The sequence below is a fragment of the Semicossyphus pulcher genome, unplaced genomic scaffold (genome assembly GCF_022749685.1).
Source record: "Semicossyphus pulcher isolate SPU_LCO1_2020_fin unplaced genomic scaffold, fSemPul1.0.p SCAF_8, whole genome shotgun sequence".
Lineage (NCBI taxonomy): Eukaryota > Metazoa > Chordata > Actinopteri > Labriformes > Labridae > Semicossyphus > Semicossyphus pulcher.
The window spans coordinates 7506377-7532852 of NW_027211759.1; the positions used below are offsets into that span (position 1 = coordinate 7506377).

Below are 26476 nucleotides of genomic sequence, written 5' to 3' on the forward strand. Positions count from 1 at the left end.
GTTAAGTGACACCTCCTTGATTTTTTGGCTTTCACCTGGTCATTATTGGACTCCACACACGATATTCATGCATAAAACAGTTGTGAAAGAACCGAATTTGTCAACTTCCTCAGTACAATGAGTATCCCCACCATGGAAGGACTTCAGCCAACCATGAGGACCTTAGTGTCAAGCCTCAGCTCGCTCAGAGGGTTGAATACAGTCCAAGATATCAGGAACCTGCTAAAAAAAAAGGAACTACTTGTGTTCTCCATCTAAAGACGGTCTAACCTAGAGTTCACGATGCAAGCCCGCCCTCAAAGTGTGAGGCAATCCCACGGGAAGAGCTGGAGGTTATCTGCCTGAGAAAAGGTTGTGGACGACGGTAAGAGAAAAGATAAAAACTAAATATGTTAACAACTTTCAGAATCCTCTTCATTTGCTTGTATGAAGAGTACTCTCTTTCTTTCTCTGGTGAGCTTGGGCTGCTTTTGTTGTCTTTGCCAGAAAGGTTGTTTTGGGGTAAAAGAGAATTGGCTGACTAGAATAAATGAACCCATTCACACGGGATGGACTCCACGGCACAGTTGTTTCAATTGGATGACCAAACCTATTTATTTTGAAGAACGAAGACGGTAAAGTCTGGGTTTCGTCTTTTCTGTCTTGTGTTTCAGTGCGCCTCAGAGGCTAATTTACTGTTTTGGTGCATAAGCCAAGCACAACCCTACTACCCTACAAATCTTGCTCTTGGAAGACCAGTGGGGAACTTACGCAAGACACTTCCCCAGAGCAGGTGCACAACACATGAGTCGACGATCCGGGCCAACACAGCCACAAAATCACTGCGGTGAATGTGTTGCAACCCCGTCAGTGGTTGGAGGCCTTGGCCCGGACTACAGTCGTGTCCTCGGGGTGGATGTGGCCACAAAGTGGCCCAACATCAAAAACAAAAAGCAAATCTGTCTCTGTCCTTCACGGCTGCCAGGGATTAAAAGGTTGTCCTTTCAACACTCGGCCTCGCGAGGACTTGACACAGTAGCACGGCGACTGTTCCCATTTCTCAACGCCAAGGCTGCTGGGTCGAGTCTATACCACCCCTGCTTTTTGACCTGGTATCCTCTGAAAGAATGAGTTTCCTCCTGAGTGCACCACAATGCTCCGGGAAGCAAGGGCCAGGGCGCGCGCCTGCTGTGATGTTAATTTAATGACAAGCCGCTGTTCAGATGGCAGGTCCAAACAGCCGAATAAAGGGATTGTTGTGTTTTGCTCCATTTTGCAGGGAAGGGGGCCCCTCTGCCTGTCTTACTGCTCTCTTCTGGGCACGAAACAGTGGAGCCTCTGTGAGTACAGTCGAGTACAACGTGGCTTCCCAAAGAAGAAAATACAAACAAAAGTTTCCCTCCTCGTCTTCACTTGGTGTCCCAGTTTAGCTCCTCCCAGGGCTTGACTGGGTTTTGGATGCTTCAGTGAATGGGCTCCCTCCATATAATACCTTCGACTAATTAGTGCATACTTAGGTATTCCACTTTTAAACAACCTTGGTCTTAATTTTCTTTGCTTTTACCACAATTCCTGTTGGTAATAGGAAGGCTAAAGGTTCCTGGTTAGTTGCAAAGGTTTGGGAAAGAAGCAACAAGATTTAGAAAGAGGTCCGATGGGGTAAGAAACATGAGCAGCCAGACGGTCAGGCAAGATTTAAACATCCAGGTCAGCCAACGTAATTAAGAAGAAATAAGACAAAGAGTAAATTTGCTACCTTAAGTTTTGTTGTAACATCACCTTCCATCACAGTTTGCAGGCAAACTGAAGTTACTTCGTACGCAATAAGCTATGTTAAGCGAGGTTCAGTGTTTTTATAACTGGGAAATTATACAAAAATAAAGTTAAAATAAGTTGTGATAAAGTAAATTGTCTTTAGCCGCCATCCTAAGAAAGAGAGAACTTTAAAAAGAACTTTGTCTACAGTATCGTAATTTAACTTTTGCATTTCTTTGAAAGGTCACTCATCACGGCACACGTTTAAAATCGTGTTCCCAACTTAAGCCTGACATGACGTCGCTAAACTTAAACAGAACGGGTGTCAAAAATGCAAATCAGTGCACCTGTATTTTACCCAAACAGATGGTGCTGAATGAGCCTCCGCTCTGGTGTAGAAGGTGTCACACGCAGCACATTAACTTACATGTGTCAGATGTGAACACTCAGGGAGGATGGGAAAGGTCACGTTCAGCCAAGTGTGTGGGTGGGGAGGGTGTTGTCACATGTTAAATTACCCAGCATGCTTTGGGCCTTTTGACATCCCCAATGACTATCATCATGTGATATATTTAGTCACGCTCAAGTTCAATAACAATTATTATTCCCCATAAACCCCAACGTTTACTGGCAGAAAAACGACATTGGGTGATTTTTCTTGTGCTCTGTTATCGGGATGAGAACTTGAAAAATCGATTCTGACAACTCAACGGGCGTAGAGGCCAATAAAGGTTCACAGTCTTCGCAGTGATGCTTTTTGATTATGATTAAGAACACATGTAATATTGATCTTCATGTCAGTAATTCGTGTGGAAACGTTGCCCTTTGGCTTCTGATAAACTCGATTCAATCAGGGCAGAGCCGCAGTTCAACAGCTGCGTCAATAAATCTAAACATGAGTCACTCGTCTTTGTTTTCATGTGATTCGAAACACATTACCCGTTGGAAATGTTTATGAGATCATAACTTCATTATGTGAAACAAAGTTGACAGTAACTTGAAAAACAACACATCAGCATCATATCTGAGTCACACATAATCAATGTTAACGTTTAAGTTCACAAACTTAGAGTGCAAATGCAAAGTTCAAGAGATGGCTCAATTTAGGAAGGATAAATATTATCATTTGACTACCTTCTATCATTGTACCTAAATGACTATAAGGTATTGCTGTTGTGTTAATTATGCAAGAAAAAGGGGCGCTGGTTTAGCTCAGTTGGTAGAGCAGGCGCCACAAATACAGAAGCCACTCAGTCTTCACCATAGTATCATTATTGTTGCTGGTAATGCTAATAGTGTCTGTTGTTGTTCATGTAACAAGAACATATGTTGTTGTTGCTCTCTTTGCCTGTCTCTGTCCTGCATCTCCTTCTATCCCATTTTCGGCCCATCCAGTCGAGGCAGATGGCTGTTCAACATGAGTCTGGTTCTGCTCGAAGTTTCTGCCTGTCAAAAGGAAGCTTTTCTGCCAATGTGCCGAATATTGCTAAGTGCTATTCATGGTGATTCATGTTGGGCCTCTCTTTAAATAACATAACAAAGAGTCGGTCTAGACCTGCTCTTTTTGAAAAGTGTCTCGAGATAACTCTGGTTATGATTTGGCGCTATACCAATAAAATTTGATTGATTGATTGAGTCCTCGACGCACTGATCGCAGGTTTGTCTCCTGGTCTGCCGATCATTTGGTGCATGTCTTCCCCCGCTCCCTGACTCTCTTAAGCTGTCCTACAAAATAAAAGCAAAAAGCCCCCCCCAAGAAAGCAAGAAAAATGCTACAGCCATGCTAGCATCTCTGTAAGGCTGTAGGGTGCTTTGGGCTAAATGCAAATTTCAACATACAACAGCAGGTATAATGTCTGTAAGGGTACTATGTTAGCTCAGTCTGTTAGGATGCAGTTGCTTATTTGAACACAACGTTCAATGAGGCTGTAAGAATGTTGTTAGTTTTGCAGGTAGGTGGTCAACAACTAAACATTTGGACACAAGTTTGACTGATGGTGGCGCTAAAGTTTGGGACATATGCACCAAATGTCAAGGCAATTCGTAATTCAATAGTTGCCAAGATATTTTACTAGAAGCCGAAAATGTCAGCCTGCCAGTGGCACAAGAGGAAAAAATGCCAAAGTTGGTAAGATTCATCCTTGTGACCTGATGATGGTGCTAAATGAAGAGCCAGAGGATCACCAACGTTTTCCAACATTTCACACAAAAGCATAAATTTGAACCTCATGGCGGCACTAGAGGAAAAGTCAGAGGATCACCAGTGTTATAAGGATTCATCCTCCTGAAACCACGAATGTCTGCAGCAATTTTCATGGGAATTAAACCAATAATTGAGATTGCAGTCTCGACCAAAGTGAAGCCACGTTGCTAGCAGGCCTACAACACGTGTGAGCTGTTGCATAGTGTTTGACACCTCTCCTGTAAACAGGTTAAAAGAGTTGTTGGAGAGATTTTGTTTGTCTGTTGAAGTTGCTTGAAATGAGCATCACGGGAGCTTGCAGCTGTTATGTAAGAGTGCCAGACTTCACTAATCCTTTTACAGAGGAGAGGAGGCTGCAGGGTGGCGCTCTCTCATCATTAAGACAAATCAACCAGTGCATCAGATGTCTCAGCTGGATGGTGCATCCACCACCACGCACAAACATCCTCTCATGTCGAGAAAAACAGCCTCTGGATGCAGCGGGGGGAAATCACCCACTGTGGTGGATGTGAGACGGATGAGTTGTGAGAAAATGACGAGCGCTTTGTGTTATTAAAAGCTGCTCCAATTCAAGCTTCATCTTTCTTTTGATGCGCTTCAAACCTTATAACTCGTTCCAAAAATACATCACAGTTTGGGATGATTTGTCTTTATTCAGCAAAGCTATTCAGAGTCTTGTGCACCTGCCATCATCCAAATGCTGCAGACTTCTTGTGATGGTTGCCAAGACTGTCTGCTCCTTCAAGAAGTACAGGACAGGAATACAAATGTTTTGTTCCTTTTGAAAGCTCTGACGCCTGTAAAAGATTGAAAGTGCCTGTTGAATTTTGAAATGCAGCAAATGCTGTAAAAACCTCCGCCTCCTCACACACGAGAGTAAAGAACAGAAATGTACGTGGTTACTCTCAGTGAGTTAATTGCTCCACGTTGTGAGTGCCAAACTTGAGGGACAATACGGGCTCTGTAGTTGTGACAATAGCTCTGCTCTCTGAGTCAGAAGTTACGGAAGCGCCGACATTAGGGAGCTGAAAGCTGTTGAAAGTTCAGGAGTGTGCACTCCAAGGAAGAAATCACGCAGAAGAGCTTTGTGAAAAAAGAAGAAAAAAAAGCCCTCCACTCCCCCTCAGCCGGTGCTGCCTTTGAGGAACCCATTGTTAGCGCTGCCAGTGGGAGGCATGGAGGGCTCCGCTGGCATGTGTCGGCCTCACTCCTCGTCAGGGCCTCAGCACGAGGACGGCCGAGTGTGTAAAGGGTGTGTGTGTGTGTTTGAGAGGATGTGTTTTGTTAAGGGTCTGAAAGCTGCAGGTACTGTGAGTGATGGAAAGTTTGGGTTTGGGACATGTTCAGCCTCACTTCTCTGTTCCCCTCAGTTCACTGTACGGTGTGAAGGACCACCCATAGAGGCCAACTGGAAGCGGGCCAGCTTCCCTGTGGAATTTAGTTTATAGCATCACAGCGCGATTGTCCTGCATCTGAGCAGGATCTTACACAAATACGTCCCATTTCTCATGGAAGTCGCTAAAAACTGCAAGATCTTGAGGACCACCTGTTTGGTGCTACAAGTAGGCTGAAACAGTTCCACCAAATTATAATACATACTTAACTTTTTTAATCACTTAACTAATTTGTTAGAGGTAACAAGTAGGGAGTGTTGGGATGATAACCACCGTTACCAAAACAAACAGTTTCTGAACTCGTGAAAAAATGTATTAAAGTGCCCCATTTTGCATGGTAATGTAGGAAAAAAAGCAAATGGTGAAACCCATGTAACCCTGTAATAAGCTTATAGCATTAATCAGCCATTGCATTTGACTGTACATAGGATGTGGACATTGCCATCTAGCATCACCGTCTGTTTTGTACTTGTTTGGCTGCTGCCTTCTTGCGTTTTTGGAGATAGAAGGTTCAATATTTTGACGACAGGCCCCTGTTGGCCTTTAGAAAGAGTGCTGGTTTAAGAAACGTGTTGCAATCAATCCTAACGTGTTCGTTAGGATTGATTGCAATCTCAACAGCAACTCTTCAATATAAATGTGTTGAAAATGTAAATGTTGGAAAGATTAAACATATACTTATTTATATCCTTTCTGTTAAAACAATGAAGTTTCTACAATGATTCTTTGGAGGGATCTTTTAATATTGACCCATGTGAAGACGAAACTGTGTGGAAGATGCAGGGAGCCCTTCATGTTGGTGGACAGTGAGAGGACGCCCTCTGCAGGATTTGAAGGAAATAGATAATTTAACAGAGGTGTGCATGAACAGTATCTATGTACTGAACACCACCTGCTGATGCAACCACTTTCTATGTGCTCACTGTTACATAAGGAAATAAAGCGCAGTTTAAATCACCGTCTGTAGGGTGCGTCGACTTACATTTAAGGTCTTTTTAATACCACATAGAATTCAATTGAATACCAGTCATGCAGACACAAGTAGCATTTTTTAAATAACCTTCGGGTGCAAAATTGTTTATTATAAAATCATTTTTGGGTCAGCCCTGCACACAGGTCTGTATGTGACTGACTGACTGACTGACGGTACTTTCACAGCCGTAGAGAGAGAGAGTTGCAACATCACAATGGCGGATCATGGAGCATATTGGACCTCCACTGACGCGACTCTCTGTCTATACGGCTCTGGATACTTTGTTCGGGGAGTAGGCGGGGCTGCTCCTCCGCTGCTCGTCCGCTGTCCTCACCTACGTCCGCAGCATGCACCTGCTTTCAAACAGGTTGTCATCGGCCTCATAAGGACAGTCCTTGTAACACATTGCCCATAAAAGCGCACATTGACCTGATCCGGTCAGCCACATACGAGGTTTGGACCTAGTCTTGTTTAGTTATTTCCATGTTATTTCCTTGTGATATAATTATTAAGTTAACTACGTCTTGAATCCAGAATTATCTTACTAAAAATGGTAAATTAATTTCAGTTAGTTGGCTCCAACTGTAGCTATCTGTTGTGTCAGCATTTATTTTACTGGCCTTTGTTTTGGTATCTTGTTAGTTTTTCTTTTTATCGTTTTTGTGGTCTTATTTTTATTTCACTCCTGTGAAGCACAATGTGAACTTGCTCTGTAAAAAGTTGCTGTATTAAATATACTTTATTTACTACAGACAAAAAGCTGCCTCCTGCACATCAAGTAAAATGTTGCATCATGTTGCTTTGAGAGTGAATCGTCAGGAACAATTCAATTCAAAAACTGAAACTGACAGGAAAACCAGGACTAATCGGTGTATCTATTTATGGAGAGGCAAACAGAGAAGCTCTCCTTCCTCCTTCCTGACAGTTGAACGGCTCATAAATAACTGAATGTGAAATATGAAAGTTGAAAAAAATAAAAGACAACAACTACACAAAGGGCTCCATAGGCTACAAATGTCGTTTTTATTATTACTTTAAATAATGTCTAAATAAAGGGACTAAAGACATGCTCGAGTGACTTCTTCCATTATCAAAAATATGGTGTGGGGTAATGTTTGCAGCAGAAATCTATCCAGGGAGGAGGGAAGCGTGCATCACAGGGTGAGACCGTTGTTCATCTGAGGACTGAACTTTGAAATGAGTCCCACCATCACCTCGGACGGTGTCGGTTTTCAAAAAAAGAGGGGAGGGGGGGCAGTGAATTTAACCGAATGTCACATTCAGAGGAGAAAAAAACATTTTTTTATATATAAAAACTGAAAGACCTGGATACATTTCTACTTTTCCACATGTTTTTACTACAGAAATTAAAAAGAAAAGACATAAAGGAACACACAAAGGGGGAAAACAGCTATTTTTATAATCAACTCCCTTTGGTAAAAACTGTAATAAATGGTCTTGCATTTGTCTTTTTCATATACATACTAACTTTAGCCATTTATCACTAAAGTCCACAGTAAGCTTGGAAAGTATTACTAGCACAACAACACGGATCTGTCATAAAAAGTCTGAGACTATATACAGTGTATGTACAAGGTGAGCGGCATAAATGCGGACAGTCCTCCCAGAATGAGTGTGTGTCTGTTTATGTGTGTGTGTGTGTACAAGCTGGTGTATTGGCGGAGGGCAGTTTAAAAAGGTTGACACTACCAGGGCGGCGAGGATCATTTGTGTTAATAGAACTATATATAATATATATACACAACACATACACTGGAATACATGTCAGTATCTGACATTCACAAGCTATACAATTTTACAGTCTGAGACCAAACAGTGTTGTGAGGCTAATTTTTTTTCTTTTTCTTTCTTTTTTTTTTACAGAAATGCGACAGTGCTTTTGGATGTTAACCCGACAATACTGTTTGGGGCTCAGGCACAGTTTCTAATAATGCTGCCATGTGTTTCAGAAAAGGAAGTGCGTCCCTCTTTCCGTTTAGTGATAGATACATAGTCGTGATTTGGCCTCAACGCAGGAATGTCTGAACCAGATCTCTCAGACTTTGTTGTGCTCCCTCTGAAACCTTCAATCAGGGAAACAAAACTTTTAAAAAGGACATTTTCCTCTTCCCTAAATAAGTGCACTTGTCCACCATATTGTTTTCCACGGATACTGTGGAATAACACTATTAACAAGAAGTCCCTGTAAGATTGGTTCTGATGGAGCTCTTACTCTGACAAAACGATCAGTCGAAAACTAACCCGAAAGCTCGGATGTGATAAAGTACAAAAAGCACCACTCTATCTCTCACAGGCTCACCGTTTACGTCGCTAAGCCCCGTCGTAAAAAAAAAGGCCCGAGGGAACTTTGTTTGAGAAATGGCTCCGAGTGCTGGTAAGAGCTCAGGTCTGCGACTGGATCGTGACGATTCCTAAGTTTTGGCACCAAAGGCCCTGTGAAAAAATGGGCCCAGCTAAAAACGCTGGTAAAATCAGTAATCCTGCCGCCCTGGGTGCAACACACACGGTAGCTAGCTTAATTGTGCTCCCATGTCGGCCTTAAAAACACATTAATAAGCCCTCGTCCCTACCTCTACTCCTGACCTGTTTGACTTGAGAACAAACACCCCCAGAAATCAGTCTCTCTCTCTCGTTCCTCCTCGGCTACGGCGCCTTGCTGGGTGTGCCGTACTTGACGCGGTACTTGTTGATGTTCATGAAGTGAAGGACCTCTGGCTGCCGGCTGGTGGTGCAGGGCAGAAGGCCGTCACGCCCTTCGCCCATCAGCCACTTGTTGGTGTCGGCGTTCATGTCGCGGGTGACGTGCTCTTTAACCCACGCCTCCACCCAGGCGTGGAAGCGATTGTGCAGCCGCGTGCTCACCCTCTCGTGTGACTGAGGAAAGACAAGAGAGACACTTGTCAAGAAGTTGATATCATACTGAAAAGAGACATTGTGACGTGAGACGATAAAAACATGAACATAAATCTTTCATAATGTCCTGAAATTAAACTGGGTAGATTTTATGCAGTAGAGCTTCCCTCACTGGAAACTAACAGCCCCAACATTCAACGAACGGCCCATATTCAGTTTGTGAAGTCATTCCACATGGCTGGTGACCCTATAAACAATGTTTTTATAGCCTTGTTAGTGTTTAAGGTCAATTCTTTGCAAGGACTATTTCCTGCTTAACTAATGTTATGTGCAGGTTTAAAACACCTAACAAGAAAGCCTGGAACAACCCGATGAGGAGCGTGGTGATACAATTTCATGTAAATAAATGTCTGTTAAGTCACTATCTATGGCTGAATGAGATAACACAATGATGATTGAGCCTATGGCCCGCTGATGAAAGCCTTTACATTTGCATTTACAAGTCGCCACAGACTGGGTGTCTGTGGCGACTTGTGCAGAAAAATTCACAAGCAGCGCCCAGTTAGTGACGCGTTTTCCATCAGCCAGCAGTGGTTGGTCTGCCAGAGAGGGTAGGCGGAGCTAAGCGGCTGCTTTTCCGGTCTCTGCAAGTGTTGCAAGTGAACAGTAATCTACTATGGCTGAACAGACAAAGAAAAGATGGATGACGACAGATACAACTTCAAAAATAAGAAAGAAAAAGAAACAAATTCGACGTCAGCGAGGAAAATCAAGAGTTCCAACCGGAGCCAACCGTGGACGTCACACATGCAGCACTGTCTGGATATCTGGGAAGTGTGCTCCCGCAATTACCATTTATCGCCATAGGTGCCGCCAAAGAGAACGAAACTGAGATCTTCGAGATTACGACTTAGTTCTTTGACAATAAGATTTTGCAAGGAATATTTCCTGTTTAATCACTGTAATGTGCAGGGTTGAAACAGACACCTAAGAAGGGCACTTGGAAGAACCCCATGAAGAGCTTGGTGTTATATTTAAACACTGGATTTTTTCTTCTCTATTTCAAAAGTTTTCACTTGTTTTTTATTGTTATTTTTAATCGGAACTGTTTGAACTGTTATTTAAAAAAAGGTAATAATCAAGTTTTAACAAAGGCTAACCTACACCCTCAAATCACACAACAGATTTAGAGATGTAACATCACTGTTCCTCCAACACCAACACAGATATGAAGAAATCCATTCGGTAGAGTAGCTGCTTCATTGAGTCATTTTGAGGCCAGTAACAGCCATTACCAGCTGATAGTGACAGGAAGAAGGACTGGATACCTGGTGAGCTCGCAGCAGGGCGGTGCGTCGGTACATGTAATCCTCTGACTTAAAGACGTAAACCATCTTGTAAGAGTTGAGTTTGAACATGCACTCCATTTTCTCCTTTTCCAGGGATTTCTTGCCTCCCTCGCAGGCCTCTTTGTCCAGCTGCTCCCGGCCCTTCTGGTACTTCCTGATCCGTCTTAGATTCCTAGTTTGGAGACAAACGAGATGAGTGTGACCGATGAGACCCAGCAGGAATGTGTCAGAACTAATCGATTACAGTAAATTCAATTAAAGGACACATGTTGGACTTAGCCATTTGTGGGAAGAGATTTATGGGAGAGTTTTATAAACCCTCTGATGTTCAGCAGATAAACTTTTCACATTAATCAATTTGTTTCTACTTCAAATAATTATTTGCAAATTTCACAAACATCGATGCAGACTCACCTGGGAAGAAAAACCGGCTTCTGTGCGAGGTGCTCCCTCAACTCAGGTGTGGTGGAATCTGGGTTTAAGTAGCGTCCGACGTAATCAGACCAACGCTGCACACAGAAACATGTAAAAAGAAATTAAGACATAATGTGGGTCCAGGACTTCTCACACCAGCATTGTGTAAAGGTCGGCAACAGGTCAATTCGAGTGTTTCAAATACAAAAGTGGAAAAGTGGACCCTCGTAGGAGACAAAAAGCCGTTCATTTTATATTTAATTCTATTATATGATATGAAGCTAATACTCACAGATCTTACCTGACATTAAAGACGCAGCCGAATCAATCAAGAAGCACTGCACGATTAAAAATGTGTTGGGCTTTAACCATGAACTTTGCAAGGACAAAGCCGACACATAGTCAAGCGTTTGAGACTTTTCTACATCATGTGATTCATCTTAAAAATAATGTTAACACCTTTAATCACTGTCAAGCCCCGCCTCTCACTTAACTAAAAATAGCGCAGCATCCATTAGCTTCCTTGCTGCTCAAGTTCAATGTGAATCCAAACTTTTGCTCAACAGCTGAGCCTTCAAACCGACACCTTCTTCGATTTCCTCACCTCGGCCTCCATGGGCTCGTCCGAGTTCTCCTCCTCTGTGTCGAGCAGCTCCACTGTGAGTTGCACCTGCCCTCTGTTCTTCAGAAACATCACCTGAAAGAGACGGGCAGACACGCGGTGAAGTGTGAGGGGAAATTAATTCAGTGTGAGAGATGAAAATAACCAGGGTGTCCTGAGGCTCAGAGGGTGCAACAACGGGAGCTGCAACATCACCGTCTTGTTTGAACCCACATTTTCTGTTGGTGTTGCAAACGTGAAAATAAAAACCACTTACAGAAAACATTTTGTCTCTCTCTTCACTTTTTCATCTAACTGGAGTGAATGTAACTGCTTGAGGTAAAACCGACACTGCAGAAAATTTTGTTTTCTTCAAAATTCAATCTTTTATTCCTTGCGTGAACTGAGCAGTTTATCAACTGTTAAAAGAAACTTTAAAAGTAGGTCAAAAGGGAAATTAGCCTGTAGGTGGCAGGAGGCCTAAAGCTGCTTTCCACATTGCCAGTGCTCCATGAGAGCAACATTATCTTCATAAAATTATATCATGTTAGAATAATGTGTAAGCTGCTGCAGGCCCCGTGTTCATATTTTCCAGGCCAGCTGTTTTGAAAGTTTGGAGCTCATGTCAGACTCTTGAGATGAAGAGCAATGTCGGATCCCATCGAATAGTCTGACGACGCTACGGCCTCCGGGGACAACGGTGAACATGTCGGCGTGTAGCCAGCGGTTAGACTTCCTTTTCCACGTGCTGCGCTGTTTACAGAAAAATAAACCGTTTTTCTTGTGATTGACTTTAATTAACGGGTCCTATCTTTGCTGAAATTTCAACATCATGATTCAGATTAGCAAAAAGTAAAAATGAAGCTTTGTCAGGTCTGTCCTCAAGAGGAGAAGAAAACTACTTTTAAAATGCTCGTTTGTTAAAACAGAGGTCGGATCCGTCATTTTTGATGCATTCGAGGAAGTCGGGAAATCTGAAAGCTGAGCTGCTTTCGTGACACAGCATCAAGGGAATTTATCTCAAGCTGAATTTTAGATCTAGAACAGATTGTTAGCTGTTAGCATGCAGAAGTCTGTTTATAGAGATTAATAAGAAGCTAAGTCATCGCCAGATAGACGCTGGTGGGAGCCGGGATGTCCTGCATACACCGCAGACATTCCTGCGTTGACCGGAAAACCAGAACACTTGCCATACCTAAAATCTGCGTCCCTGCCCCCTGTCCCCTAAATACAGATTAGATGCAGAGTGACAAAAACATCTGAGGCTGACGGGTACAGCTTTCTCTTTGTTTTCAACTCAGACATTTAGATTTCTATTTGTTATAATGTGGAGAAGCATAGGGAATATTTATGAGTTGTTAACACACCCAAGAACAGAATTTAAATAAGACACAACAAGAGGAATCTTCATGCTCTCAGCTGATCGGGGAGTGGGATATCTGGACTAATGAAAAAGTCAAATACATCTCCTTTTCTAATGCCTGTAGGAGCTTCTTGTATTTACCTTGAAGCAGTTCTCGTCAGACATGATCTGCTCTGCTTTCCGCTGGTAGACGGATTCTGCAGAGCTCCTTGAAGACTGGGTGGACGTGGTTCCCCCGCTGGCTCCGTTGGCGCTCTCTGAGAGGTAGAGGTCCGTTACCTGGACACAGATCTCATCGCTCACGATGTGCTGGAGCTGGAGAGAGAGAGAGAGAGAGAGAGAGAGAGAGAGAGAGAGAGAGAGAGAGAGAGAGGGACATGAGTTAAAGAGGAAAGCAACTATTTGAAAATGTCAGACAAATAGAGGCTTAATGCAGCTGCAAAGCAACTTTAAGGTGAAGGAACAAACCTGCCGGACGATGCTTTGGATGAGCTTGTCCATGGTGAAGGCGGTGTAGGCGTGGATGGTGAACATTTCTCTTAGAGAGTCCTCGTACTGAGAGGCCTCCATGTTTCCATCCAGCAGATTCCTAACCATCTCCAAGAAGGCTGAGTAATAATCTTCCACCTCAATGTCCACTAAGGGAAGAAAGATAAATATGGCATAAGACTGACGACATTTCAATTCAATCATGCTTCACAAAGCTCAGAGATTTCCTGGTTAAACACACACTAACCCTAACTCAGATTTTCTCTAGAAAGAAGAGGAATGTGAACAATGTGTTAAAGAGCAGGAATGTGGCCGAAAGTCAGTGGAAACCGAGGATTTATTCTCTGTTTGCAAAAGGAAAATAAAAGAGAACAGTGTGATTGATGATAACCAAAACGTAAGGTAAGTCTGCCTCCTGTTTTACTCACTGGGCTCCTTCAGTCTCAGCTGGATGGCAGGGTTGTCGTTCTTCTCCTTCTTCAGTCCCAGGACTTCCCTCTCCCAGTCTCGTTCTCTAACATCTTCCTCGATCTGTCGCTCCGCCTGCCCGTAGAGCCGCAGCAGCCGCGAGCACAGCGTCTGGTGCAGTCGCAGGAAGATGTACCAGTTGTTGTTGACGTAGAAAAGGTTGTAGGCGTCGTCGGAGCCGCGCAGCTTCTGCGCCGCCGTGTTGCTGAACAGCAGCTTGGACTTGGAGGGGCTCCCGCTGCCGGGGACGCCGTTGTGCTTTTTGGAAGCGCCTTCCTCCAGATCCATGTCCTCTTCTTCTTCCTCCTCCTCCACGTCGGAGAGCTCGCCCCGCTGGGAGAACAGCATGTCGGGGATGAAGTGGTAGATTATCTGCTTGATCTTGTATTTGTCCTCCTTCTGGATGCTGGTCTGCCGCTTGACGTGGTGGATGATGAGCGCGGCGGCGTCCTCCAGGATTTGGCTGTCCTCGTACGCCAGCGTCAAGTGGGGGCCTGTGGGTGGAGTGGAGTTCTCCTCAGACGCCTGCTCCTGGCGCTGCAGGGCAAAAACAAGTCAATGTCAGCATTTTAGATGCAAAGGATATGTTGTTCAGTGTCATGCTGGCTGTGTACCAGCTTCCTGAGGCAGTATGTGTTACATACAGACTTGATAACTTAGACAAAAAGCTGACGATGACGTTTACCTCATCGTAAATGCTTTCGATTTCATTCAGCAGGGATTTTGAGCGAAGCACTTTGGTGTCATTCTGCTTGAAGTTGATGCCTTGATGGTCGAGAGACTTGAGGTAATACTTCTCGTTCTGTTCCCTCCAGATCTTGTTGAAGCCTCGTTGAGCTTCCCGCCACTCCTCCTCCTTCGTCTTTAACCTGGTTAGAAGAGAAGGAAAAGTCAAGGGATGTACACACAAGCTTGAAGCTAGCACAGTTAATAATATAAGTGGAACCAGATATCGTTGGGGTTCGACACTCACCTCTTCAACACGATGGGGACAGACACAGCAGGGTTTTTCTTCAGGCCATCGAGGATGTCGGGCGCTTTGTCTCCGTATATCCTCTGGATGGCCTTGCGGTGTACGACCTCCGAGGAGCCGCCCAGCGTGTTGTCCAAGCGGAACTTGGCCTGCTCCTCTGCGGACATGCGGGACAACTTCCGCTGTACCGTCTCCAGGACTCTGATGGTGGCCAGGTTGGTCTCCAGTACGACATCCAACTGTGGATACAAAACACAGCAGTTATAGTATTTATTTCTGTGTTAGCTATAGTAGCTAAGTCTATGGGTTGTTAAATATTCTCTTCGGCCATCATTCGCCATTGAGAGATGTTTTAGGACAAAAGACAAGAAAGAAACAAACTATGTGTCTGCTCACCTCGAAGCGTTCGTCCTCACATCTGTAGATATGCTCCTCGTACTGAGTCTTCTTGGAGCTGACAAACGTGGAGTCCTCAGACCAGGAGGGGAAGGAGACCCAGGTGTCATTTAAGACCTGGACAGAACAGAAAGGCACACTTTGTTATCATCAGGGCCCACACTCCGAATGAGAAAAGTTCAACTCAAATGATATCAATGAATAAGAGACACTGAAGGTAGCTTTGAGCACTTACTGATCTAAAAAGCATCACTTCCCACTGACAGACATGTGTATCTTATGATGTGCTCATGCTCCTCTTTATGCAAATTGTTTACGTCCACATTTACATGTTTTGGTTTCAGTTGTTCAGCAGTTTTTGAAGACAGCTGGAGTTTCAGGTATCAGAACATTTACCACAACAACTTACGTACGACACAGAGGTTTTACAGTTTGTGACTTTTTTTCATCTTTATGATGATTTCTATTCACAACTCTGACTGCTCTTACCTCTTTACAAAGGGGAGTCCTGCCAGTGCACTTGGGCTGTTGGTAGCTTTTGGGCAGGGCTCTGTAACTGGAGCCTAGTCTCTTACAGGAAGCATAATCGATCTCCATGGCGATGCCCTCGGTGGCCCGTTCCTTTGGGTACGTTTCAATGTGGGACATTTCCCGATATCCCAGGAAGTTTTTAAACCAGTTGAACAGCTCAGGGAATTTTCTGTAGGACATAATAAGGGAAATACACAAATAATGTTATAGTGTACGGTTAAAAAAAACAGTCAAGTCTAGTGCGATGATTGAGTACTAACCCTAAAAACGGCAGCACCAGCTGCACTAGTTCAGCCCTGGAGATCACCTCCTGGTTGAAGATGACCAGACACCGCAAGAAGTTGTCGTAGGCCTCTGCACTTCGCAAGGCTTTGCGCACCTGTGGGGAGAAAGTTAGTTAACATGTGACTGAGCCAAATGGACATAAAATAAAGTGACCAAAATCTATCTTCTTCAAAGTTTTATCTCTTACATACTACTAACTTACTTTATTTCAACATTTTCACACTAGATTATATCTTCAGCGTTGTCTGGAGTTAAGTGAAATTTTTGACAAGCTTTGCCTAAAAAGGCTATCTCCATACTTCTATGACTTGTTTTCTTTTCTCATATCCTGTTTATATATCAGTTGACGTACCCCGTTTATCTATCACATAAACACACAAAAGGATAGCACATTGAAAACCCACCTTCTCAAAGAACAGAGATTCTGTTCCGACTCCATGCTTGCTGGCCTCCACCACTGAGGAGTCTTTCAAATTCAGTAACTTGGGCTTCTTCTGCAGCATCACCAACAAAGCAAAGAGAAGACAGGATGCGATGGCGGACAGACACGACACAAGGAATTAAAGAGGAAACAGGAGTTGACTACACAACATTAATAGTTCGTCGAAATGCATGTACGTACCTTGACAGGGGCTGTGCTCCCCGGAGTTGGATGACGCCGGATCTGGCAGCCGTTCTGATTGGGCCTCTGCTTGTTGTTTAGCTGCAGCTTTTTGGCGGTACCGCCGTGGTCGTTCCGTACCGACTCTGCCTTCTCAGCTGTAGTCTTACTTAACAGCTGTGGAGAAATATACCATTTTAATGAATACACTCTCTTCTTCTCCGAACACCAGGGCTACAAAAACACTTGATATCACAAATCTGCTCACCACCGAACTGTTGGCGTCTGGGAGAAACTGGCCAAACTCCGACAGCAGGTCCTCTTGGTTCTTAAAGAGTCTTGCCACCTGAGCGTAGACCTCCTGCTCCGTCAGAGCCGGGGTGTAGTTCCCACCAGCCTCCTTAGCATTACGCTGCTCCTTCTGTGATGGATGAACACAAGATTACAAAGAATTCACGGCAGAAATCTTAAGGAATAGGAGAGTTTACAGAGCATTTTTTTTTTATCAGCAAACAAACTTTAAGATAAGAGGCAGCTGCTGCCACTGACCTGGTACGTGTGGAGGATCTCCAGGAAGGCTTTGTAGATGTCGGGCTGGCCCTGGAAGCGGTTCTTGATCTTGTTGACGTAGTTTATTGCGTGGTTGAACTCCACAGGCTGGTTGTTTTGAATGGGTGGCCCGGTGGGGGTCCCGCTGAGAGGCAGATGAAGCTGCATGGGCGGGGAGCGAGGGGAGGTGTACGCAGGTATGGACGGATTGCTCTGACTGCTGGGTGTCAAGGCCTGGGGCTGAAGAGGCTGTGGAAGACCACAACATTGAAGGTTTAAACCAGATGCAGCAACATAAAAACACAGAATTTTTAAGAACTTTAAGTAACCTTTAGTTACTTTCCACTCTGAAATCCTCACCTTGCTCATCTTGGCAGGGGTTGGCTGCGTCAGGAGGGGCGGAGCCGTTGTGGTTGCAGCAGATGGGAGCTGGGGCTGGTGTTGGGTGGCTGCTCCTGTTATGGGGATGTTCTGGACTGAAATGCCGTGCGGTGTGATGTGGTGGATCTGACCGGGAGTGGTCACGTTGACCAGGTCGTTGGTCTGGACCTCGATCTTGTAGCCGGGTGGCAGGAAGGTGTTGAAGCCCATGATGAGGTCAGGGTGACCTTTGAAGAGCTGGGACACTCTGCTGATGACCCCGGGGGTGTCAATACTGAAACAAACAAAAACAAGAGAATGAATTAAAAATTACTCTGGATGATATCCTGAAAATCACTTCTTTTGTGTACCTGTTTAAGAAAAGTTTCAAACCAAACCTGCTCCTGTATCACAGTAATACCAATGGTAACACAAATATCACCTCTGTACAATAATCTCTGAGATTAAGTCATCAACTTTCATACTATTATTCCTGGGATGTGAGTGCATTTGTAACCTATGAACTTTTAAAGTTGCCATTTGTTTAGAACAATCTGGCTACTCTCTGTGAGGGATAAGAGACTGGTTGTTCTTTAAAAATGGGAACTGATATATAAAAGCCAATTACTTTTATTGAGGCGGGAAAAATTAATGTTTTTTACAGAATTGAAAGAGGACTTTTCATGTATTTTGGGACACTGGACTTGATCTGCCCAATAATAATGTCGTATCTTCTAAAGTAAATCTGAATGAGAATTATTTGTATTATTCTGCTGTCTGACGTATTAATTCATAAAATGTACATTTTGATCCAGAGAGCTTGCTTACACAGAGTGTGCATCCTAATAACTCACAGTGTTTTTCCATTAAAAAACAGTGGCCTCACCTTTGAGACTTGAACTCTTTCATTATATCCAGAAAGTCATTGTAGACCTGAGGCTGGTTGCCAAACTGCAGTTTCACTTGGTCCAAGTAGGACAAAGCATCTTCCACCTTCAGGGCAGAGAAGAAGAAAAGTCAGTTTTTCACCAATCATTCTAACAAACAATAAATACTTACTAATTACTTACACAAGCCAATAACGGCTGTTTAACCCACCATCACATTTCAAAATGCTGACAGACGCTGAGAACAGAGCAGCTAGAAAGTCAAAATTTAACTCTCAGTGTTATAAAGTTTATTAAAAGATCTCTACTGCAGCTGATTTTTGGTTAAATGCATGTATATGTTTTTTAACCAACTTCTTCAGCATGCAAACTCTTTGACATTTGCATGTTTTATCTGACACCTGTCAAAATAAAACGGGCAAACTAACCTTGAGCCTCTGGAACTGCTGCTGGCCCTGTGCTGACGCTTGAGGAGCAGCTGTATGGCTGTGACCTGACATCACTGAGGGCCCATGGGACTGGACTGCCGGGCTGTGGTGGTGGGACCCGCCATGGACGGCCGGGCTCGGAGTGTGCCCATGCCCGCCACTGTTCTGGGCCACAGTGGGAACCTGAGGAAGCAGAAACGTACAAAAATAACGGCAAATAGTTAAACTTTAGTAGAAAGAGATGTGGTGGCCGGCACTGTGACCATTATATTAAAGGAGGAATACTTTTAATTAACACATAGAACTATCTATCTTGTGATATATGCTGTGTGCTGACAGAAAAAAACGGATCTTCAGTCTCTTCACAGTCAGCACAAACTGACAGGGGTTGGAATAACAGTCTGAGTTATGACTTACACTGCTGTGTTTGACCTACTTTGAACACTAAAACACATTACGCTTTCGTGGACATGCAGAGTTTACCTGGTATCCCTGGGGGACGGAGTACTGGACGCCTGCTGTGGGCTGCATGTTGTCAGACACGGCCTCATACACAGCTGGGGCTGGAGCAGGGGCCAGGACCCGATGCTGGAAAGCCTCCGCGTTGCCAGCGAGGCGCCGCTGCTGGGACGCAAAAACCGTTTCCTGATCCTCCAGTCGCCTCTTCATTATGAACTCATACTTGTAAGAGCTGAGAGACCTGGGAAGAAAGAACATATGGACCCCATTTCAAACTGGCAGACTTCTGTCAAGTGATCAGAATCCATTAAATCAGCCTGTTGATTTCATTCAGGAACTTGAAGAGGAACATATGGCAGTAATTTTTCTCTTTTACAGTGAATATATAGATACACACAGTGCCAGCTAACCACTACTTTCATGCAGCTTAGGAAGAAAATTCTTACACGGTCTCTGACCATATAACCGACAAAACATCTGATTCTTTTAGCTGCACAAAAACGCCTGAGGTCAAATTGGGACTGTATTGGCTTACTAGCTTGTGATGGTGCATGTACTCTTTAGTTTTTGCTTTTCATTAGGGTTTTTTTTTCCAGGGAACTACGCAAGTAAATGTCACTGCAGACTGACTTCAAGTGTCTGATTACAGCTCTCCAGTGTAAGGACCAGGATTGTATACACAAGAGATGTGCTATCAGCCCCAAAACTAAGCTCCTACTACGTCACCACAGGGATGGTGGAGCGTCAGTATGAAAATGAGAAAACTTTGTGTGTGCATGGCAGATTACAGAGGGATATTTAGGGAAAAATAAGCAGTTAGGGAGCTAAAACAAACAATAGAGCAGTCTCTAACATCAATGCACAGCTCTTGCTTCTGTGCCACTGTCCTGGAGGTTTTATTTAGTGTATCTTTGAGTTACTGATCTCTTTCTTTGGGCGATAAAGTAACATTTGATTATGAAAAACTCTCAGAAAGGGCCTCTAAAACACTATGACATTATTACCTTTCATACATTTCATCCACATTGTTATGAAGAACAGTTTCATTCATTGAAACCTTGTGTTTTGACTTTACTGGTAAACAATATTATGTATTTTACACCACTTTATTTACATTTTACTGCTTTACTATAATCAGTTAATTTTGCATCTATGATATCTTTGACATCATTCATCCTTAGTCAATCAATTGTACAGCATTTTAAACTAGCCTACATTTTATTAGTTTAAAACATGTTATAGATCAAGTTGAAATAATTGATTTATAAAGTTGAATCAAATCGAAGCACTTTCAAAATACAAAAACTTGCAAAAACCCTTGTGAATACACAATGCTGCACTGCACTGACAAAACGTTTTCTCCCATTGCCTGCCTTAGACTGTCAACGAAGCAAATTGCTGAAGCAAAAGGCCTTTTTCACAGACGACCGTTTTGGCATATCACAGTAGGAGACGCGCAGGTGTTTATAGTAGCATAATGATGGCTGTATTCCATTTAACTGCTTCAATTACCCTGGTTGTGTGCACGCTGACTGCCTGTCATGGCTTTCTCAGACACCTGAATAGAACAGAACCATTGTTAAAGTTCTTATTAATACCTGTGCTTTTCCTGCTGTTAAACTGTGAAAAAAGCCCATGACTTACAATAAGAAGCACATCTTGAAATGCATCTAAATGTTAACACGCGCTGAATGTAAAACTTGCAGTCTGCGTAGCCAATGAAACACAGACAGCCTACGTCACAGCTGCAACAAACAGGTGCTGTGGGAACGTGGGAGTCAGTCGGCTTGCCATTCACAACTTCCTCAAGACGGCAACAACTCCTAAGTATTTGAATGAATTGCAAAAGACAAAGCGAGAAACTCGACAGGTGTGGATAAATTACGTTTCAAAGCCCAAATATGGAGCGAAAGTGACATAATGACTGTCAAAGTGAAGAGCTAGTGCGCTGGTAACACTTCCGACAGTTGAAAACCAGAATTCTCGCTCTGAACAGGCGCGCGCAGAGAAAGCGAGGCAGCAGTATTTATAGATACCCTCAACTCCACTTGGTATATAGTCAAGCAGAGGCAAATACAGCTATGTGTGCTACATGCTAACAGCCGTTAGCCGACAACAGCGATTCACCATCCCCTTTATGGCCTGGCAACACAAGCACCGACCTCGAGTTCCCCCACGCCCGCCATTTAGAGCGTGGCGCAGGAGGGCAGCAATTTACACCACATTTCACGCAGGTAAGTACGAAATATATCTGTCTTACTAGCCTACATATCTCTAAAGTATATAAAAGTATTTTCCCTTAAACTATGCCGAGAACTAGTTCGGTCGTCAGGCGCTTTGAGCTGCCAGTTAGCTGCTAGCTAATGTAAACAACATGAGTAGCCCAACACCGATCTCCGTCCGGGGCTAGCAGGAAAGCACATGCAGCTAACTAATAGCGATCGCTGCAGCTGAAACAGGCAATCTGTTGCGAGCATTAGCTATCGATTTAATAGAGTACTCGTGCTAGGTCTAGTTTCGAGTGAGTGACATGCAAAGAAACGGCGATCTCCCGTGTGGTTTACTAAAAACGTCTGCTAACGGTTGATATGTTGCTAGCTGTGTTAGCTTGCTGAATGAACTCACCCCTCTCCTAAAAAAGCAAGCTGAAGATACCAAGTGATGCTTTGATAATCCGTTAAATGTGGGTTGACCGGAAAGATACCAAAGTAAGTGCTAAAAAGCAACTTATCAGTGGCGTGTGATTTAAAATAAACAATTCAAGCTGTGGGGCTGCAAAGTGAAAATCTCCCCGAGAGAGGAAAACAATCTCCGTTCGGTTCGCTGTGGCGGGAGGCGGGGCTTTCAGATATAGTTCCGCCCCCTGGCACGCGCTATTGGTCAGTTCGTTCGGAGGACCCACTGAAGGGCGGGGCATGGGACCCGGGTTGTGAATCCGAACTGTCAATCAAGGATTTATTGCACGGTAACCACGCACGCCCATTTTGACTTGAAGCGCGACAATGCCAGCAGTGAGAGGAGTAACGCTTGTGTAATGTGGGGACAGTATAACATATAAGGTAACAGTATTATGATTGTGTAAGACACCTGCAAACGTAAATGTGTTTCGCCAAGTCCTCAATGTTTATGTTTTTCGTTATCATTGAAGGATTGACTTTCCTCTTTGTCTGCACATATATTTTTAACTAGTCCTGCATGATTATTGATCATCCTCACATTGTCTGCAGGATATTCCTAAGGAACTTTTTTTGTAAGCCTGCAAAATAAAAATAAAATACTGGCTAAAGTATGGTGAATAATAGTGTGTATAAATCTGTATGTTAAATTAATTTACAATTTATGCCAGTATATAGGAATACAGACCCTCTGCAAGTATCAATAACAATAGTTTTAGTAGTAATACTTCTAGTAAGGCTTCTGTAACTATTCCGTATTGCTTAAGTGATCAGATCTCCCCTCTGACAGTAAAGCTCTGGCTCTTAGATTCCCCTGAGAAGAAATACAGTTTGATGTTCATTGTATCTGTTTAACTGGATTTAATTTAATAAAGAATACTGAGTAAATACTATCCATTGAGACTAAATCATCAATCATAACTACAACTGTTTTTCCTGCACAAAAAAATGTTGTTAGTACACAGCGCACTATGGCTTGCAGCTTTTTAATACTTTGCGCCCATAAAACCACTAATAGTACTATACTTACCACCTGACCCCTGGTTTCTGTGTGTGAGTTAATCTTTGGTAATTCTAGTAAACAAGTTTCACTGAGGAAAATTATAATGTTAAATTAACTAATGGTCAACAGTAATATTTAGAGTGTCCTATACATCTACTAGTATTGGCATCTTTTTTTCATATCTTTATGCATAATCAAAGTCTGGCCATTACAATTATGAATTGGCATATAAAAACAGTTACTGACTAAGCATGGCTCAGTAGAACAAAACAAAAACATAGAGATGAATGAAATTACAGAATGAAATTAATAAATAAGACTACTAGTTTTGTAGATCTCCAAGGCTTGTTTAGTTTGAATACATTTCAGTGTTTATGGGAAGTTTTTTTAACTCATTCATGAAGATTAAGAAGTCCTCATAAATCTACTTTTGTGAATGAATTGTTTGGCCATAATAATCAGGGTATTATACATAATTTCCCTTTTTTATCCTCCATTAAAACACCAAATGTAATATTATTATAAACTAAGGTTGGTGAGTATAAGTCATTTTTAGAAATCAAATTTTGACTACTATGTTCATCTATCTACAGGACGAGCTACTTCCTGGAGTTTGTTAACACGTGACGTTGAATAGGAGGGAGTCTGTCTTTACACTTGTGTCCCTCCTCTTTGTGAACACATCAGCCAATCATTGCATGCAACCGTCATTGCAAATCCCAAAAAGGTGGAACTTCCAAAATAAACCCTCGCCCACGACAGGCGGAGCTGCAACACCAGCCCGGGATTCCTCCTTCCAGCCGAGGCGGAGGATTCAGCTTGCAGCGACCGTAGGCTGCAGCACACACTCACATTTCACACGTACACACAGGCATAGTACTCCACTATCCCGACTGGTTTCCCCCGCATAATTGCGTGCATTTTTTGCAAAACATCCGAAGCCAGATTTTGACTACCATTACGCTTGGTTTTAATGCACAATGAAGAGTGCTTTTAGCATTTTTTGTCAAGTTTTTTGCAAAAGCATGCAAGACAACGCAGTGCGGGCTGTGGAGATCCCCACAACACTGAGCCACTCGGTGTGGAGGATCATCTAGCCCGTGTACTCCGCGTCAGTCGACGTGCACTCTCCAAACAAAAGGCTCATGGCACTAAAACGCATCAGCTGGGAAACTGACGCCTTGCTTGAACGCCGTTTGGCAGTGGGAAATAGGGCCTAGGCGATCGACACCGCATCTTTTCTGGGCGGCAAGAGCTGATCCAGTTGCCCTTACTAAACAATGCCAAAGTCAAACGAAACGAGAACTACGGCGACACCGCGGAGCCACGCCATTCTCCTCCACTAAAAAACGCAGCCCTAGTTTATCCTGCACCTAGGACGAACGAGCTGTGAACAAATCCAAGCCTATTCTTTGTTTACTTCAGCAGTCGGGAGTAAAATGTCTAACCTGCCTCACCACAACAACTCCCTCCCCCTCCAGATCCATTAGCGTTACATGCTCACACAACCCTGCAGACAAAATGTTTGCACTTCCAGACAGCACATCAGCACACAGCCCCGGGGACATATTGTTTACCAGCCGATTAAATGACGCCCTGCAGATTTTACCCGTCTACCACGTTATGTTTTGGCTTATTATTCTGTTCCCGTGTACGACCATTAAAAAGCCTCCGTCAATTCATTTAAAGACACAAAAGGCGCGACCGACCACGCTACGATTTCCGGCTCTAAGTACACACCGTTCACTTGTTGTAGCAGCAATACTGTAAATATAATATAGTTTAAACAGCTGTTACATACCCAGGAAAAAGACTCCTTACTCCGGATTCGTGTTTGTAACAAAATAGTTGGAGACGCCCCCCTCCGTTGGCATTGGCGCATACTACAGTACACGTCATTTTATTTTGAATATCACCCGCTAAAACCGAGGAGGCAGCGTCAGGGAAACAGCAGAGTCTCCATTTCATGAAAACAGTGTAGGCACTAGTATAATCCCTACCCAGGGTCTCTACTGTAGAGGAAAACGATTGGGAACAGTTGTTGAAAGTATTATTTTACATTTATGCAAGTTCTGTAATTAACTAAGTGTCCTTTACTTAGATTTTATTCTAATTAGCGATGGGAATTACAGCTCTTTTTAGTGAGCTTGATCATTTGGCTCAGCTCAAGTAACATCAAGAGCCGGCTCTTTTAGCTCCCAAACAGCTCTTAATTGAGAATCACTGCAGCCCTTTATAATTTAGCCAAATGTAACAATGGTTTGACACATTAGTGTTATCTTACTTTAATTATTCAATGTTATTAGGCTATACTTAAACTTATAATTTAGTAAAAAATGCCATAGCCTAATTGAACACTATGTTTGGTACGTGTAAACACTATTACACATGTATTTTATTTATATTTAAACATTTTTTGGATGTTTGCCACCTGTGCAACATATAAAATATCACCTTATGGCTCCAAAGTGAGAAGTTCTGCATTGTTTCTAACATAATATTTTATTTATTGACTTATTAAGTAAAAGAAAAACAATATCATCAGATGGGAGCTGACTCCAGTCGTTCCCTCAAAGGAGCAGGCTCATGAGATGATTCGTTAACTACCAATACATCACTGATTCTCCTATTTCATTGAACTTTTTACTTGACTACTTTTTGTAACTGAGTTACTTATTTGTTGTAAGACTTTTACTTGTAATGGAAAACACTGAATTTGTACTTTTAAGACAAGTAACATTTTGAATTCTTCCTCCACTGCTTGGCATATCCAGATATTAATGACGTGAATATGTTATAATCATTGTAATAATCGTTGATTGATGGTGGCAAACACTCGATTTGTCCAAGAGCCTTCCAAGATCACAGAAATGCTTTGTGAATTTTGCTGCGGATCAACCTATTTTAAGAACAAATTCTTCGACGAGCTGTTCCTCAGGCTCTTTTTATAAAATCAGGATGTGCAATGTCTCAATAACAGTGCACAACCAGCCTACTAAATTGTAGTGTGGTTGAATATATAATTTCAAAAGTCTTTCGACCTTTTTGTGTTTTGTCTTGGACAGATTAAGTCAAAGACTGAACAGAAGTTGTGACAAAAACCAGATGTCTTTTTGTGGTTCTTTGATGTAGTGAAGTGGATGATTGGAGGTCTTAGATCTCAAAAGAAGTGTCCTTGTTACTGTTTAGTCTGCGATCATATCATCAGGTGTAGGATGTGCTTTTGATGTAACTTAAGGGAAACTCAATGATTATGAAAAGTGCTTGAAAATTGTCACAGTGAAACTTTAAAGTTGCTCTATAAAGACAAATCGCACCGGTCTATTAATGTTGTCAATAGATGGCAGTCTCGAGTCAGACGGTTTGTCAGATAAAAGCACAAATGTGAATTTAGCCTACAAAAACATTTTCTGAGCCGCACTGTAAAAAGAGATGATTATTCAAGGGAGCGTCGATGAATAAACAGC

General features: G+C 43.0%; 1 protein-coding gene across 2 annotated transcripts; it reads right to left on the reverse strand.

Moving 5' to 3' along the window:
- Positions 1–7150: 7150 nt before the first annotated feature.
- On the reverse strand, positions 7151–24845 carry sin3aa (SIN3 transcription regulator family member Aa). Of its 2 annotated transcripts, none has more exons than XM_069686352.1 (21): positions 24811–24845; positions 19356–19572; positions 18873–19055; positions 18444–18550; positions 17558–17852; positions 17198–17446; positions 16917–17069; positions 16670–16825; positions 16452–16541; positions 16023–16141; positions 15721–15931; positions 15232–15348; positions 14836–15074; positions 14548–14731; positions 13823–14399; positions 13374–13543; positions 13047–13220; positions 11546–11638; positions 10942–11036; positions 10507–10699; positions 7151–9199 (listed from the first exon to the last, which is right to left on the reverse strand). In XM_069686352.1, exons 2-21 carry the CDS (start codon positions 19539–19541, stop codon positions 8969–8971), a joined length of 3822 nt encoding a protein of 1273 aa, XP_069542453.1. In that variant the 5' UTR covers positions 19542–19572; positions 24811–24845; the 3' UTR covers positions 7151–8968. The 2 variants fall into 2 exon arrangements, with proteins under 2 accessions (XP_069542453.1, XP_069542454.1); XM_069686353.1 differs by lacking the exon at positions 24811–24845 and adding an exon at positions 21957–21993.
- Between the last annotated feature and the right edge of the window lie 1631 nt (positions 24846–26476).